Source organism: Budorcas taxicolor, chromosome 19, assembly GCF_023091745.1.
Source record: "Budorcas taxicolor isolate Tak-1 chromosome 19, Takin1.1, whole genome shotgun sequence".
Classification (NCBI taxonomy): domain Eukaryota; kingdom Metazoa; phylum Chordata; class Mammalia; order Artiodactyla; family Bovidae; genus Budorcas; species Budorcas taxicolor.
The window spans coordinates 28,738,458-28,755,549 of NC_068928.1; the positions used below are offsets into that span (position 1 = coordinate 28,738,458).

Here is a 17,092-nt window from a genome sequence, read left to right on the forward strand (position 1 = left end):
GATATATTTATATATGGCTGATTTATGTTGAGTTGAAGTTTGACAGAAAATAACAAAATTCTGTAAAGCAATTATCCTTCAATAAAAAATAAATTAATAAAAAAACCTTATAAACTGGAGTAGTAGATGGTCAAATAGGTTATTAAATGACATTTTGTTAACAGTCTCACTTCCCTATGTTTACTTTTCCTAAACTTTGGATAGGCAAAGATGGTCAGTTTCTGACAGCCTTTCATTGTAGGTCAGTATACGTTTTGGTCCAATTAACCAGTCAAGAAGACTCATATTAAAGTACCTTGTTCCGCAGATACATTCTCTGCCCCAGGCTGTATCCTTGGCCAGCCTAGGTGGCAGACTGGCTGTGGGAACCAAGTATCTGCAGTCACTCTGAGCCACTGGAGAGACTCTGGGTGTGGAACCTGGAATAAAACATTGATAGGCCCTGATTACGTGGTAACTCAGTGAAAGAAGCCCTCATTTCAAGTTTAATCACAGGTCACACATCTGTGCCTTAAAAGTAAAATTTCAGAGCTGATTGGAAATTGAGGATGGTCCAATTCTTCTACTTTCTCAATGACAAAGATTTTTGCATTCCCTCTGTTCTTCTTACGTTGGCTTTCTAAGAGAGCAGAAACCCTACAGCTCTCTGACCAAAGCATACAAGCAACCAAAATCATTTTGGTGTATTTTTCAGATTGGCTTTGAAAAGTGTTGATTAAAATCTCTACATTTTAAAGGTGGCTGAACACAGCAGCAAGTTCACTACCGTGTAGATCCTCTTCTTGCACCAGGTGTCCAGTGGCACACGTGCCATGAACTTTAATATTGCTTTCCCTGAAGCCCTCCAGCATCTCCCATGGGTGGTTAATAGATGCTCAAAGAGAAGAGGGGCTAAAAGCCAGCGTTCTGACCCAGCACAGTAGCTCCTTTAAGAACACAAATGTAATTCTTGATCTTCAGCTCGTCCGTCTGGTCTACTGGTCTCCCCGCGCTTGGCAGCCCGTGAGGGTCAGCGATTATCCCTGCCCATCTACAGTGAGACCACGGTGCTAATCCTCTTCTGTAATTTGGTGGGCTCGGGGCAGCAGGCCAGCAGGTATGTTTAACTTTGTCTTTTTTTCACATGATTTCTGCAGTGTGTCAACATGTACTTGGAATTTAGGCTGGAATAATTCTAATTTGAAAAAGATTAAATATCTATTCTTAAGGTTGATCCACAGGGAGTAGGGTGTAAGGTGCTTGCTGATCAAGAAGATCAGAAGTGATGGCCCTCAGCAGATGGCTAACACCATCCTTAACAATTAAGTATCAGAGGTTTTTCTGTTGGCTTTAGGAACAATGATAACTGCTCTCATCACTATTTTTAAGTTTTTTTTTTTTTAATTGGCTGTGGTGCATGGTATATGGGATCCAATTGAGTGAAGCCAATGAGTAGAGTCAACACTGTTGACTCTTGGGTATTGTTGGTTTTTGTTTTGCTGAAATAACCTCGTGTACTTGGATTTCCAGGTTTGGGCCTCCTTTCTTGGTAAGGGAAGACAGAGCCATCTCATGGATCCAGCTCCAGCAGTGCATTCTCAGCAAAGTCCGATACCTCATGAAGAGTGAGGTCCCCATACAGGTCAGTGTGTGTGTGTGTGTGTGTGTGTGTGTGTGTGTGTGTTGTGTGTGTGTGTGGGGGAGGGTAGGAATTTAGGGGTAGCTCAAGAGAGACAAGAATTTGGCATCAATGACAGCATTCACATTGTCATATCAAACAACTTTAATTTTTATGCAAGAAAAATCACCATTTTATGACCTGTGCCGTTCCTCTTTGTCATATTACCAAAGACCTTTCATAGATGGAGCTTTTGCTTGTTAAATCTTTTGAAACACCATTGGGTCCTTCCCTGGTGATTCAGTGTCTAAGAGTCCGTTCTCCCAATGCAGGGGGCAACAGGTTCTATCCCTGGTCAGGGAACTAGAGCCTACATGCCACAACTAATTGTTACCATGCTGGAGCTGAAGATCTAGCATGCCGCAACCAGGAGAAAAGATCCCAGAGTTGAGACCCAGTGCAGCCAAACAAATAAATTTTTTTTTTTTTTTAACTGGAAGAAAGAGGAATTTACATCATTCGTTTGTGGCTTCCCATAGTTATTCCTGGAGAGAAACTTATTGTATAAAACTGTAATGTAGACATTTGAACCAAAAGTTTCAATGGACTTGCGTCCTGTTGCTCTCCACCTAAAACTATCATAGCATTGTTAATCGGCTATACTCCAATGTAAAAAAAGAAATGAAAAAACAGTTTTAAGGGACTTGAAGTATTACTTCTGTGGAAAACTAAAATTGATGTTTATGTCCAAATATGAGAATGTAGATATTCAAATAATTTTGTCCAATTTTTGAAAACACATGAAAAACTCCAAGAAGGAACACCTTTATGCCTTGCTCGTTTATTGATTCTCAGACTGGTTCAGTTCAGTTCAGTCGCTCAGTCATGTCCAACTCTTTGTGACCCCGTGGACTGCAGCATGCCAGGCTTCCCTGTCTATCACCAACTCCCAGAGCTTACTCAAACTCATGTCCAAAGAGTCAGTGATGCCATCCACCCTTCTCATCCTCTGTCATTCCCTTCTCCTGCCTTCAGTCTTTTGCAGCATCAGGGTCTTTTCCAATGAATTGGTTCTTTGCATTAGGTGGCCAAAGTATTGGAGTTACAGCTTCAGCAGCAGTCCTTCCAATGAATATTTAGGACTGATTTCCTTTAGGATTGATTAGTTGGATCTCCTTGCAGTCCAAGGGACTCTCAAGAGTCTTCTCCAACACCACAGTTCAAAAACATCAATTCTTCGGCACTCAGCTTTCTTTATAGTCCAACTCACATTCATACATGACTACTGAAAAGGCCATAGCTTTGACTAGATGGACCTTTGTTGGCAAAGTAATGTCTCTGCTTTTTAATATGCTGTCTTGGTTGGTCATAGCTTTTCTTCCAAGGAGCAAGCGTCTTTTAATTTCATGGCTGCAGTCACCATCTGCAGTGATTTTGGAGCCCCCAAAATAAAGTCTGTTACTGTTTCCACTGTTTCCCTATCTATTTGCCATGAAGTAAGGGGACTGGATGCCATGATCTTTTTCTGAATGTTGAGCTTTAAGCCAACTTTTTCATCCCCTTTCACTTTCATCAAGAAGCTTTTCAGTTCTTCTTCACTTTCTGCCATAAGGGTGGTGTCATCTGCATATCTGAGGTCATTGATATTTCTCTTAGCAGTATTGATTCCAGCTTGTGCTTTATCCAGCCCATCATTTTGCATGATGTACTCTGCATATAAATTAAATAAGCAGGATGACAATATACAGCCTTGACGTACTCCTTTCCCGATTTGGAACCAGTCTGTTGTTCCATGTCCAGTTCTAACTGTTGCTTCTTGACCTGCATACAGATTTCTCAGGAGGCAGGTCAGGTGGTCTCATATTCCCATCTCTTGAAGAATTTTCCACAGTTTGTTTTGATCCACAGAGTTAAAGGCTTTGGCTTAGTCAATAAAGCAGAAGTAGATGTTTTTCTGAAACTCTCTTGTTTTTTCAATGATCCAACAGATGTTGGCAATTTGATCTCTGGTTTCTCTGCCTTTTCTAAACCCAGCTTGAACATCTGGAAGTTCACAGTTCACGTACAGTTGAAGCCTGGCTTAGAGAATTTTGAGCATTACTTTGCTAGTGTGTGAGATGAGTACAATTGTGCGGTAGTTTGAATATTCTTTGGCATTGGCTTTCTTTGGGATTGGAATGAAAATTGACCTTTTCCAGTCCTGTGGCCATTGCTGAGTTTTCCAAATTTGCTGACATATTGAGTGTAGCACTTTCACAGCATCATCTTTTAGGATTTGAAATAGCTCAACTGGAATTCGATCACCTCCACTAGCTTTGTTCGTAGTGATGCTTCCTAAGGCCCACTTGACTTCACATTCCAGTATGTCTGGCTGTAGGTGAGTGATCACACCATCATGGTTATCTGGGACCTGCAGATCTTTTTTTTTTTTTTAATATAGTTCTTCTGTGTATTATTGCTACCTCTTCTTAATACTGCTTCTGTTAGGTCCATACCATTTCTGTCCTTCATTGTGCCCATCTTTGCATGAAGTGTTCCCTTGGTATCTCTAATTTTCTTGAAGAGATCTCTAGTCTTTTCCGTTCTATTGTTTTCCTCTATTTCTTTGCGTTGATCACTGAGGAAGCCTTTCTTATCTCTCCTTGCTATTCTTTGGAACTCTGCATTCAAATGGGTATATCTGTCCTTTTCTCCTTTGCCTTTCACTTCTCCTCTTTTCTCAGCTATTTGTAAGGCCTCCTCAGACAACCATTTTGCCTTTTTGCATTTCTTTTTCTTGGGGATGGTCTTGATCCCTGCCTCTTGTACAGTGTCACAAACCTCCATCCATAGTTCTTCAGGCACTCTGTCTGTCAGATCCAATCCCTTGAATCTATTTGTCACTTCTACTGTATAATTGTAAGGGATTTGATTTAGGTCATACCTGAATGGTCTAGTGATTTTCCCTACTTTCTTCAATTTCAGTCTGAATTTGGCAATAAGGAGCTCATGATCTGAGCCACAGTCTGCTCCAGGTCTTGTTTTTGCTGCCTGTATAGAGCTTTTCCATCTTTGGCTGCAAAGAATATAATCAATCTGATTTCTGTATTGACCATCTGGTGATGTCCATGTGTAGAGTCTGGTAGTTTCCAAATAAAAGCAACAAATTTTAAAACCGTTTCTTATTTTTTGGGTGTGCCATGGGGTATGTGGGATCTTCGTTCCCCAACCATGGATAGAACTCCCACCCCCTGCATTGGAAACACGAAGTCTTAACCACTGGACCATGAGGGAATTCCCTAAAACCATTCCTTTTAGCCCCGATAGTATCAGAAGTTGTTCTGATGGCTGCTTGGCACAGAAGACTTTTAACATTTTTAGGGACAGGTCAGTAGCCTCAGAATTTCGTTTTCCCCCAATTATTCTCTAAGTACGAACTTCCCATTTGGAGGATGTCCCAAACATTTCAAAGGGATTTCTTCATAACTATTCATAATTCATGTGCTTTCCTGCCCAGGGAAAACCATACATTTGACTCAGGATTTACCCCAAATATCAGTTTGTTAATGACCTTTTCTACCTTTGTACCAAATCTTTATCTCCAAAGGATTTTTGTTCCATGAACTGTCCGGCAGATCTGCCCAAATTAGAAACTCGAATTTCTCCCTAAGTAGGTCAGAATATCTAGTAATAGCTTTGGCCTTCCCCAAGCGCTGTGCTCCTTGCTGTTGAAAGTGGACAGAACTGCATTCATGCAAACACTGAACTCAGCTGTTCTTAGTCTCCCCCTGGTCTCCCGTGTACTTTTGCCTCTGCACCTCTACAGCCATTTCAGTTTTAGAAACCAATCAAGCAGTCAGTGGGGCCTGCAAAATTCTGATACAGGCAACCCCTGACTTTATCTTTTTAAAACATTGCGGTAAAATGCATGTAACATTAATTTTAACCATTCACAAGTGTGCATTAATTGTATTCCTCATGATGCATAGCCGTCACCACTATACCCCCTGCATTTTTCATCATACCCACAAAAACTATACCTATTAAATAACAACTTCCTGTTCCCCCAGCACCTAGCCTGTGGCACCCTCCATTCTACTTTCTGTCTTTATGAATTTGACCACTCTGGGTATCTCATATAAACAGAACTATACAATATTTGCCCTTCTGTGTCTGGTTTATTTCACTAAGCAAAATATTTTCAGGGTCCATTCATGTTGCAGCATGCATTGAATTTACTTGTTAAGGCTGAGTAATATTCCATTGTGTGTGTCTTTGAGACTTTATGGACTGTATAGTCCATAGAGTTCTCCAGCCCAGAATAATGGAGTGTGTAGCCCTTCCCTTCTCCAGGGGATCTTTCCAAGGCAGGGATTGAACCCAGGTCTCCTGCATTACAGGCAGACTCTTTACCAGCTGAACCACTAGGGAAGCCCAAGAATACTGGAGTGGGTAGCCTATCCCTTCTCCAGGGTATCTTTCCAACCCAGGAATCAAACTGAAATCTCCTGCATTGCAGGCGGATTCTTTACCAGCTGAGCTGTCAGGGAATCCCTTGTGTGTAATAATAACATTTGGTTTATCCATTCATATGTTGATGGATTTTTGGGTTACTTCTACTGGTTGACTATTGCAAATAACGCTGTTTAAGGTTCACTTGGCTTCCCTGGTGGCTCAGATGGTAAAGAATCTGCCTGCATTGTGGGAGACCTGGGTTTGATCCTTGGGTTGGGAAGATCCCCTGGAGAAGGGAAAGGCTACACACTCCAGTATTCTGGCCTGGAGAATTCCATGGGGTTCAATGGAGAATTCCATGGGGTTGCAAAGAGTTGGATATGACTGAGCAACTTTCACTTTCAAGGTTCACTTCAGTTCAGAAAAGTTAGAATATGAAAGAAATGTACATCTTACAATAAAAACATGTGACATTTCTTTTATGTGGCTTATTTCAATGTATACAAATACTTAACATTTGATAAGTAAAATGTACCCTAGCTTGCTTTTAGATAATTGCCTCACTTTGGTTATCTGATGACGATTATAATCATCTTGATAAATTAAATTGCCTATTAATAATTGATGAACAGAATTGGTTTAATTTCCCATTTATTGTGACAACATTTGCTTCAATTAACCATGTGTTATTTTATTTTTTAAAATGTTATTTTAAATCACTGTGTTCACTGTTTCAGAAAATTTAATGTTACATGGTGTTAGATTACTATGTTAAAAGGTATAGGGTGTATCTTCTAAAAAAACTAAATCCTTTATATCTCCAGGTTTAGAAAACAATTATTAAGAACATATTCAAAATACCCTATAATCAGAAAGTTGCATTTTTTGAGTAACTTCTTTACACATAACCATCTGATTCACACCAACATGCACATTGACCTGCTTCCTGTTCTTCGCTTGGCAGAACCTGGGGTCACTGTTCTCCATCCGGGTCGTGGGACTCTCCCTGGCCTGCAGCTACTTGTCCCCACAGGACAGTCGGCCCCTCTGTCACTGGGCCGTTGACAGGTAAGGGGATGTTCCAGACATGATAAGAGAATGAATTCATTCTTGTCTGACTAGACTCCTTTAAGGCTGTGTATCAGTAAAACTGATGACAATCTTAGTTGCTCTTGGTCTTCAGCACTAGTGACTGGGTTAGGTCCTTGTATACATTCTGTGCTTCCAGTCCTTATGTCTAAGCAGGACTGATGGCCACTTCAGAGATGGAGGGGACCCTGGGGTTCCCACGGCTAGTTAAGGATTGTATACCTTCCATGAACTCAAACCCTGGGTTTTTGTTTTTTGGGTTTTTTTGATAGTTTCAATTTTATTTTATTTGTTATTTTTATTTTTTGGCCATGCTATATGGCATGCAGGATCTTAGTTCCCTGACTAGGGATGTAACCCCATGCCCTCTGCTTTGGAAGTGCAGAGTCTTAACCATGGACCCCCAGGGAAGTCCCTCAAAACCTGTTTTTGAATCATCTTGGTGACAGCTGGAGGCTCATGTGACATCTCCACTTTTTTCTTGCAATACATTCAAAACTGTCTTTTAAGGGGCAACCCTCCCATTGCTTGTCTATATGCATCTTGTTGATTTCACGTCTTCCACTTTCTTCTGCATTAAGGCCAGCCAATCTCTTGTGAAATGGGCTGAGTGCAAGCAGCTGGAAAGAGCAATGGGCCAATGAGATTTTCTGGGTCTGGGGGGCTCTGGAAAGGGAAGACCTTTTAGGTCGTGGAGGTGGGCTCGAAGGTGCTCCTTTCACTTCACAGTGGAGGAAAACCCAGCAGCTCATTTTGGGCATCATCAGAATTGGGTGTGTGTGTAGGATGTTCAGACAGAACAGACCTGTTGACATTGAGCAGGTGGCTGGGGCTGCAGTGGGAGCACTGAGCCATGGCCGGGCAGCCACCAGACCCTCAGGGCTCACCAGCTCCCAGGGCAGGGAGGACAGAGGCTTCAGGGTAGATGAAGGACCAAGCCTTCTGCACACAGCACCTCCCCAGGCCCCCGACCTCAGTTTCCATGCAGCTCTGGATGTTTCTGTTGGGAACATCGGTCCTGGCAGTGGGGAGGGTGGGGAGAGTGGGAAGCCTGTCTCCATGTCTCGGATGGGCCCCCTATTCTCTCATCAGGGCTCTGCATCTCAGGAGGCCGGGAGGCCCTCCGCACATCAAACTGGCTGTGGAGTGGGACGTTGATACCAAGGAGCGGTGAGTCCAGCAGAGCCTAGCTCGAGCAGAGGAGACAAAGCCTGTTTGTGCATAAAGGCCTTCCTGTGCCAGCTCCCCTGATGCCACTGTGGGGTGTATGAAGCTTCCCGGATGCCCTGTGACCCTTTCCTCCAAGAAGCCCAAGTGGCAATTGTGTGTCTGTAAACAACAGCAGTAGGCCTAGTACGATGATGTCGGTGGGTGATGGCCGTGGAGGTCAGGGTCACAGTTGTAAATGGTGACGTGACACTTATCCACTCCCCCTGGCCAGTCACTGCTCTGAGCACTTTCCATCCGTGCAGGATATTTCATGCATCACATTCTGTAAGGTAGGGCCGATTTGAATCCACGCTGTCAGATGAGGAAACCAAGGCACAGAGAGATTAAACGGTTGCTCAGTGTCACACAGCCCGTGGCTGGCAGCGGTGGGCTTTGGACTCAGGTCGTCGGGCTCAAGTGCACCCTCTGAGTCACTCAGTGTGGCCGCTTCTCTAATCCTGAGGGCATCTTCCAACGTTGGGAAAGGACACTGTTCGGCCTGGTGAGGGTTTATTAATCTCAACTAGGTGCCAGGTCGTGTATCACATGAAACAAAGATGCGTAAGCCGACGGCTTGGTCCTTCTTAGGGCTGGTGGGGGAGACTGAGAATTCCAGTAAGAGAGTGGACGCTCCGGGAGCCCAAGGAAGGGAGCCTTTGACTCCACAGCAGATGCTTTGCACCCCGTTAGCTGGGAGTAGAGACCCCCAGTTGGGGGGGGTGTGGGGAGGTGAGACACCCACACGGCCTCTCTGCTGCCCCTGCAGCCTGTTTGGGAGCCCCCAGGAGGAGCGGGTGCAGGATGCGGACAGCGTGAGGCAGCAGCAGCAGGCCCACCAGCAGCACAGCTGCACCCTGGACGAGTGTTTCCAGTTCTACACCAAGGAGGAACAGGTCCCGCCCTGGGGGTCTGCGCCTCGGCTGGACGGGGGGTGCCAGGGCCCATCAGTGGGTGGGCTCACGGTCCTGGTGGCTTCCCTTCCAGCTGGCCCAGGACGACGCGTGGCGGTGCCCCCACTGCCAGGCCCTGCAGCAGGGGGTGGTGAAGCTGAGCCTCTGGACCCTGCCCGACATCCTTATCATCCACCTCAAGCGCTTCTGCCAGGTGGGCGAGAGGAGGAACAAGCTCTCCACGCTGGTGAAGTTCCCGCTCGCCGGGCTCGACATGGCTCCCCACGTGGCCCAGAGGAGCACCAGCCCCAAGGCCATGCCGGGCGCCTGGCCTCCGTCCTGGAAGCAGCCAGCCTGCCTGCCCACCAGCTACCCGCCAGACTTCCTGTACGACCTCTACGCCGTCTGCAACCACCACGGCAGTTTGCAAGGTGGGCATTACACAGGTGAGCCTGCCTCGCGGCCCGTGGCTGCTGCTGCTATGGCCACATTCGTGGCTGTGGCCTGGGCCTCCAGATATCCTGGGAAAGGACACCCATGAGATGCCAGGCTCACTCGGGCACTCAGCACCAGCTGACCCCTCACCCGCTGCATGCCCGGAACCTGCCAGAGGGTAGAGGGTGCTGGTCCAAGCATGGGGCAGGGTTAGGAGGGTGGTTGGGATAGAAAGTTAGTTACAGCCCGAGTTTTCACCATATCAGGTGAAACCCAAAGAGTGACATTTGTCCTCATCTGTGATTCAGCCCAAAGACTCCCACTTATCAGATTTGGTATTTATTTCTATGGGGTACATTCAATTGTAACTGCCTCCTAGGAACTTGAAGTGAATGAAGGATGGAAAGACAGAAACAAAGAGCTTGGCAGCTCGCTCAGTTCATAATTGCATACTTTGTCTGTTCTCTGCTAATATAAATTAGGTCATTTCTGGAAAAAAATTCTTGGAAATATTTTGTTTTTTGAAAAGTGTGCTATTGCTAGTGTACTCACGAACCTGCAGTTTGAAAAATACTGGACCGTATAAACAACCAGGATCATCATTCATTGAGCAAATATTTATGAAGTCCCCATTCTATGCCAAACCCTGGGCTAGGTGCTGGAGCCTAAGTGATGAACAAGATGAATAGGAGTCCTGCCCTCATGGGACTAATTTCAGACACAGAAATTAAAAAGGTGCTTGTCCCTTTAACACTTTCACTACTCGGTGTCATGAAAAGGTGATTGGTTGCTGTGTCTGAGATACAGATAAGGGCTGCCTGAGCATGTTACCTTTAGGAAAGAAGATGTGGAACTAGCTGTTTGGCTAATGGTAGGAAAGCATTATGGGCAGCACTCTAGCATGTGCAAAGGACCAGAGGCAGAGTCTGGGTGGTTAAGAATTGATGAAATCACACTGTGACTGAAGGGGGAAGTAAGTCAAGATGGGGCTGGATCTCAAGACCCTGGAGGCCATGGAAAAGAGATTGCATTTTTCCAAACCATGGTGGGAAGCCATTAAAAGGTTTTCGGCAGAGGAATAAAGACATAATCGAGTTCACAAAGTGAGGTCTGAGCTCGAGCAGAGAATTGGGTGGAACAAGAATATAAGCTGGAATTGCAATTAGGAGGTTGTTTCTGGGCCTCAAGTGGGAGATGGTGTTGCCTGGGACTTCAGTGATGATAGGGTATTCAAGACACATTTGAGAAAGAGAATTGGTCAGACTGGCTTTTGGACTCAGCATGGGATGGAAGAGAGGCAGGAGCAAAGATGAACTTCTCTTGCCTGGCTTGAGCCAGTGCAAGTCAGTCAACTGTGCTTCCACAGCAGGGGACGTGGGTTCAATCCCTGGTTAGGGAACTAGGATCCCACATGCCATAAGTTTCAGTCAAAAAAAAAAAAAAAGCTAGCCAAGTGTGGCTCATGGGCCAAATCCAGTCTGGCACCTGTATTCGTTCGGTTCATGAGTTAAAAATGGCTTTTGCATTTTAAAAGGGGGTAAAAAAGCAAAACAAAAAAAACAAACCAAATAACAGCAAGAAGAATATATGACAGAGACCGTATGGCCAAAGGTGACCTGCACCAAATGGGCTATTTGGCCCATTACAGAAAAAAGCTGGCTTTTACTCCTGAATTAGTATGTTATGGTACCATTTACTGAGATGTGGAGGGAAAGGAGAGGAATATTTCTTGTATTTGTTTGGAAGGTGGTGAGTCTTATCTATAATCATTTTCTTAGATGTTTGACTACAGTTCTTCGGTGGGAAGGAAGTGTATTATAATCCCAACTGCATATTGTCCTTGCATACTGAATCAGAGATGTGCATTTTGAAGCTTCTCAAAAGAACCAGAATGACCTTTTAGCATTGTTACATTACGTTAGCGTTACGAAAGTATTAGTTGCTCAGTCATGTCTGACTCTTTAGCGACCCCATTGACTGTTGCCCACCAGGCTCCTCTGTCCGTGGGATTTCCCAGGCAAGAATACTGAAATGAGTAGCCATTCCCTTCTTCAGGGGATCTTTCCGACCCAGGGATCAGACTTGGGTCTCATGCATTGCAGGAAGATTCTTTACTGTCTGAGCCACCAGGGAAGCCCCCCCACAAGGAACTCAGGACATGCTTTTATTAGAAATTTTGCCTGAACAATCTCTACAGTGTAAGGATTCGGCTTGTGTAGTAACAACTCACTTTATCAGTGAGCATCTGGATGTATAACTGGTTGATCCTTTCTGATTCCACAAAATTCCTTTCTGGCTAAAAATGAACCGACGTTTCTCATTCTATGACAAATATCTGTTTTTCAGCCATGCCAGTGGGAAATCTCTTCCTGCTTTGGGGGGCTCCAATTAATGGGGACTTGGGGTTTGGACCTTCGCAGCCTACTGTCGGAACTCTCTGGACGGCCAGTGGTACAGTTACGATGACAGCACAGTGGAGCCGCTTCTAGAAGACGAGGTCAGTACACGAGGGGCTTACATCTTGTTTTATCAGAAGAGGAACAGCATCCCTCCGTGGTCAGCCAGCAGCTCCATGAGAGGTAGGTACTGCCGTTCCTCCTGGGAGAGGGGGTACTGAACAAAGGTAAGATGCTCAGTCACATCAAGGCCCAGGATAGGTCTGGCAAGGGTCTGAAGGAGGAAGCTTTGTCTGCTTCCCTGGCAGCTCAGCTGGTAAAGGGTCTGCCTGCAATGCAGGAGACGCCGGTTTGATTCCTGGGTCAGGAAGATCCGCTGGAGAAGGAATAGGCTACCCACTCCAGTATTCTTGGGCTTCTCTGGTGGTTCAGCTCGCCTGCAATGTGAGAGACCTGGGTTCGATCCCTGGGTTGGGAAGATCCACTGGAGAAGGGAACAGCTACCCACTCTGGTATTCTGACTTGGAGAATTCCACAGACTGTATGGGGAGTCCATGACTCAGTCATGATTGAGCGACTTTTACTTTCACTTTCCAGAGCATGTACAGCCCTACAGAACTGTGTCCCGTTTGTAAGGATGTGGGTGGGACACACTGAGATCCAAGAATGGGAAAAGGAATAACATTTTGTACCTGTGACAGGTGACTCTTGGGAGCATGGCATTCTATATTTTCTCTCTTGCTCATATGAGCCTGATCTTAATTAGCTCATTATTGACCGAGGGATTTTTGCAGAAACTATTGCTTTGGCCACCGATTTTTATTTTGGTCAGCCAAAAGTTAGTTCTGCTATTTCATTAACACTTTGCGGTTATGATGTTCAATTGTTACATCTGACAACAACTGTAGTTTTCTGATTTTCATAAAATTTTGTCTTTTGTTCTCTCTTCTGTAGAAGCAAAGGAGCCTTCTTTAGCACCATGGGTTTCATTTTCACTTTCCATCTTTTGTTGGCCTAATAATTACATTGTTGGAATCAGAACTATATTCTGAAGAACTGTCATCTTCAAAGACACTAGTATATATGTCATTGGGACAATCAGCATAAAATTCACTAAAAAATTCTTTTTCACTCAAAATTTTGCAATGTGTTATTTTTGAAAATTTTAAGTGTAGACTATACACAAGGTTAAAAACCTAAGGGAGGAAAATGTGAAGGATAATGACATTTGTAAGTTGCATAATAAACCCTTGATCAATTTTAAGCTCTAACACCTTCTCAGGGTGATGTTAATTGTACCGCTCTCTACAAACGTGTTGATGTGTCGCCGGTCAGTAATGTTCAGGTAACAAAAGACACGTTAATACATCTCAGGTCAATAATGTGTTACGCTTGTGTAGTATAACCCTGCATTAGTCCTATTAGAAAGGGAGAGGCAGTTATAAGGGATGTGGGTCCTCAATAGGAAATAATTGCTTAACTCAACTTGAGAGCTGTGTTTATTAAAGAAGAAAGTGAAAGTGTAGTCGCTCAGTCATGCCCGACTCTTTGCGACCCCATGGACAGTAGCCCTACAGTCTCTAGGCCAGAATCCTGGAGTGGGTTGCCATGCCCTTCTACAGGGGATCTTCCTGACCCAGGGATCGAACCTGGGTCTCCCACGTCGCAGGCAGATTCTTTACCTTCTGAGCCACCAGGGAAGCTATGGTTGATCAATTACAGGTTCTCCTCTAGCAATTCACTTTCGTTTCTGTAGCTCCATTCTGGTTCTGTAGTTCCGGGCTCGGGGATGGGAATCTGGCGGTGAGAAGTGTTCTGGGGGCCCCGAAGGATGGTCCAGCCCACCTGCTCTGTGTTCTCTCTGCAGGTTCCACCAGCTCCTCCTTGTCTGACCACTGGCTCCTCCGGCTCGGGAGCAGTAACGGCAGTACAAGGGGCAGCCTGTTGTCCTGGAGCTCTGCCCCTGGCCCTGCACGGCCCCGGCTGCCCGAGTCTGCCTTCTGCACCAACAGCCTGCCCAGGCAGGAGAAGGGTATGTTCCATCATATCGGTTAAATTTGCTGATCTTATTTTTATTTTATGTTCTTTTTTTAGAATATTTGTCTATTTATTTGGCTGTGCTGGGTCTTGGCTGGGGCAGCATTACAAACTTTTAGGTGGGGCATGTGGGATCTAGTTCCCTGATCAGGAATGGAATCTGGGCCCTCTGCATTGGGAGCACAGGTCTTAGCCCCTGGACCACCAGGGAAGTCCCAGTGCATTATATTCTGACTTACTCTATCTGGGCATTTCTTTTCTCTTCACATTTTTTATCTGTGCACATTTTTTTATGACTGCACATTTTAGGGTAGTGTCTGTTGAACAAAAAACAAAAGGCATTCTTTCCCAAGCTTGTCCATTCCTCATTAGCATGAGCCTCTGACAAGCTCATAAATTCACCCCAGGTCTGTTTAGAGGTTTAGGACCTTGGGCCATTTCTCAGTTTTCCCAAGGAAAAATGTGTTTCATATCACTTAAGGAGGCAACTTCGAGAGACAGCCAACTTTCCAACATAGTACTCAGACAGGGGTCAGGCATAGCTCTAGAAAATTCCCCAGAGAGACAGAGAGGGGTGGGGGTAGAAGGAGGAGTAGTATTGGAGAGTCACTGACCTCCACACCCTTGCAGTCATGTTATGTATCTCATCTCCTCATCCAGCTCTCTGGGAGAAGTGAGATGATCGCCCTTTTACAAAAGAGAAAGCTGAACCTCAGACATAGCCAGTCACAAGCTCAGCTGCAGAGTAACTGGGCTGCAGGAAGACCTGCTCCTTCTGGCTGCCAGAATCCTGACTTTGTGGCTCTTAGGTATAAATTCCAAATTCAAGTTTCAATTTAGGACACGGGTCAGAGCCTTGCTTCAAAAGGAGTGTTCCCTCTTGGAGTTTGAATATAATGGTGATAGATTTGGAACCTGTTTGAGAAGCCCTGAGATGGTTGAATATCCATCCTTATTTTCTTGTGAGTACTAAGCCTGGGCAAGATCAAAATCCAGCCCATAGGTTTTCAACAGTGGTTGGGCTTCCCTGGTGGGTCAGATGGTAAAGAAATTGCCTGCAATGCAGGAGATTCAGGTTCAGTCCCTGGGTCGGGAAGATCCCTTAGAAGGGAATGGCAACCCACTCCAGTTTTCTTGCTTGGAGAATTCCATGGATAGAGGAGCTTGGTAGGCTACAGTCTATGGGATTGCAAAGAGTCAGACACGACTGAGGGACTAACACTTTCACTTAATACCACCTCCTATCCCTATGGGTATGTGGGAGAATTTTTTTTACTGTCAAAATGAGTAGAGGGGACAACTGGCATTTAGTCCCCAGGAGGCAAGGATGCTAAATGTCTTGCAGTGCTCAGGGATGGTTCCACGCAGCACAGACTTCTCTTTCCCAAGTGCCAGCAGTTCCCCTGCAGAAAAACACTGATAGCTTGGCAGTTTGATCCTTCCGATAGCTCTGGTTATGGGACCTCATAATAATGAAGGCAATTTAAACAAAAATGAACAGATTCAAATTTATGGGAACCACAACTTATATAATTGGGGATGAACATTAGGAGAGGCTCTATTAAAAAGAAAAAGACACAGAAATACTTGTGTAATTGTATATAAAAACATGACCATGTGAAAAAATTGCTGAGGTCCTTTCAGAGGAGGGGCCCTAGGACTAAAGCATTTCAGTGTCGATGCTCCTGATGGTGAATTTCCTCTATGGCTTGTATTAAGCCTCAAAGGTTCTACTGTCTCTTTTTCAGTGATTTCCAAATAGTATGTTATTTCAGTTTCGATTTCCTCTTTGATCTTAAGGTTATCAGGGTATTTCAATTGTTTAAGAGTTTTTAGTCACTCTTTTATTCTTGATATCTGATTTTATGGATCGTGATCCAAGAATGTTGTTTTCAAAAACGATTCCCTTTTTGTGATCAAGTAAGTACACGATGATTATTTTGTCAGTGTTATTTGTTATTTGTCAGTGTTCTGTGTACACAATGTACAAAATAATGTACATTGTCTGTTTGAGGAATGTGAGCTTTATATCTTTTTTTTTTGAGCTTTATATCTTAAGTATTAAGTTAGGTGAGTCGATTGTTGTATTCAATTTCACCATGTCCATTTTAAAAATGGAAGTATGGTTGATTTATAGTGTTGTGTTAGCTTCTGGTGTACAGCAAAGTGATTTCCTGAACCTGCCTGCCAATGCAGGAGACATAAGAGGTATGGATGCGATCCGTGGGTCGGGAAGATCCCCTGGAGGAGGACAACCCACTCCAGTATTCTTGCCTGAAGAATCCCATGGACAGAGGAGCCTGGCTGGCTACAGTCCGTAGGGTGGCAAAAAGTTGGACATGACTGAGCGACTTATCATGCACGCATATATAACATAATTATATATATTTTTCAGATGCTTTTCCCTTGCAGGTTACTGCAAAATATTGCTATAGTTCCCTGTGCTATTCAGTAGGTCCTTGTTGGTTGCCTGTTTTATACATAGTGAATTTTCATTTGAAAATGTTTTCTATTACTCACTCATTCTTTCTTTCTTATTTTTAGTGATTTGATCACATTGCAATGTGTTCCCTTTTTCTCCTCCTTCACTTGGAAGTGCTGTTCTTTAACATCTTATTGTTACTTCATGCTTCCCAATATTTATAATCGAATGTATTGTCCTGTTACTATACGGATATGAGAAGCCTGCTGTTTCCTGCAAGTCATTCTGTTTCAGCACTGCCTTCCCTCTTTCCCCCATAAGATGGCCTGCATAACGCTTCCATGCCATTCCCCCCCAGTTGAGAGCTTAGAAATGTTCTCACGCGTTCCTTCCGGTCTGTTTCTGGAGCTCCCCCATGTCATTCCCCAGCTCTTAGATTCTGCTGAGATGGTTTCCTCCTCTGTTCCAGACTGTCATCAGAATTCCTCTTGCTGTCGCTTTCCTGTCCCAGACACGCCAGCTTAGCCTCAGCTGACACATCCTAAGACCAGCTGTTCCCCGGGAGGGTGGATGGGACCTGACT

General features: G+C 44.5%; 1 protein-coding gene across 1 annotated transcript in view; it reads left to right on the forward strand.

Annotated features, from left to right (window-relative positions):
* The window catches only part of USP43 (ubiquitin specific peptidase 43), a 47,771-nt gene that overhangs the window by 25,468 nt on the left and 5,211 nt on the right, over nucleotides 1-17,092 (forward strand). Inside the window, exons 7-14 of the mRNA XM_052658319.1 lie at nucleotides 961-1,096; nucleotides 1,510-1,621; nucleotides 6,996-7,099; nucleotides 8,213-8,290; nucleotides 9,096-9,222; nucleotides 9,314-9,665; nucleotides 12,075-12,233; nucleotides 13,918-14,082. Coding sequence (XP_052514279.1) covers nucleotides 961-1,096; nucleotides 1,510-1,621; nucleotides 6,996-7,099; nucleotides 8,213-8,290; nucleotides 9,096-9,222; nucleotides 9,314-9,665; nucleotides 12,075-12,233; nucleotides 13,918-14,082 — 1,233 coding nt within the window. The remainder of the gene's footprint in view (nucleotides 1-960; nucleotides 1,097-1,509; nucleotides 1,622-6,995; nucleotides 7,100-8,212; nucleotides 8,291-9,095; nucleotides 9,223-9,313; nucleotides 9,666-12,074; nucleotides 12,234-13,917; nucleotides 14,083-17,092) is intronic.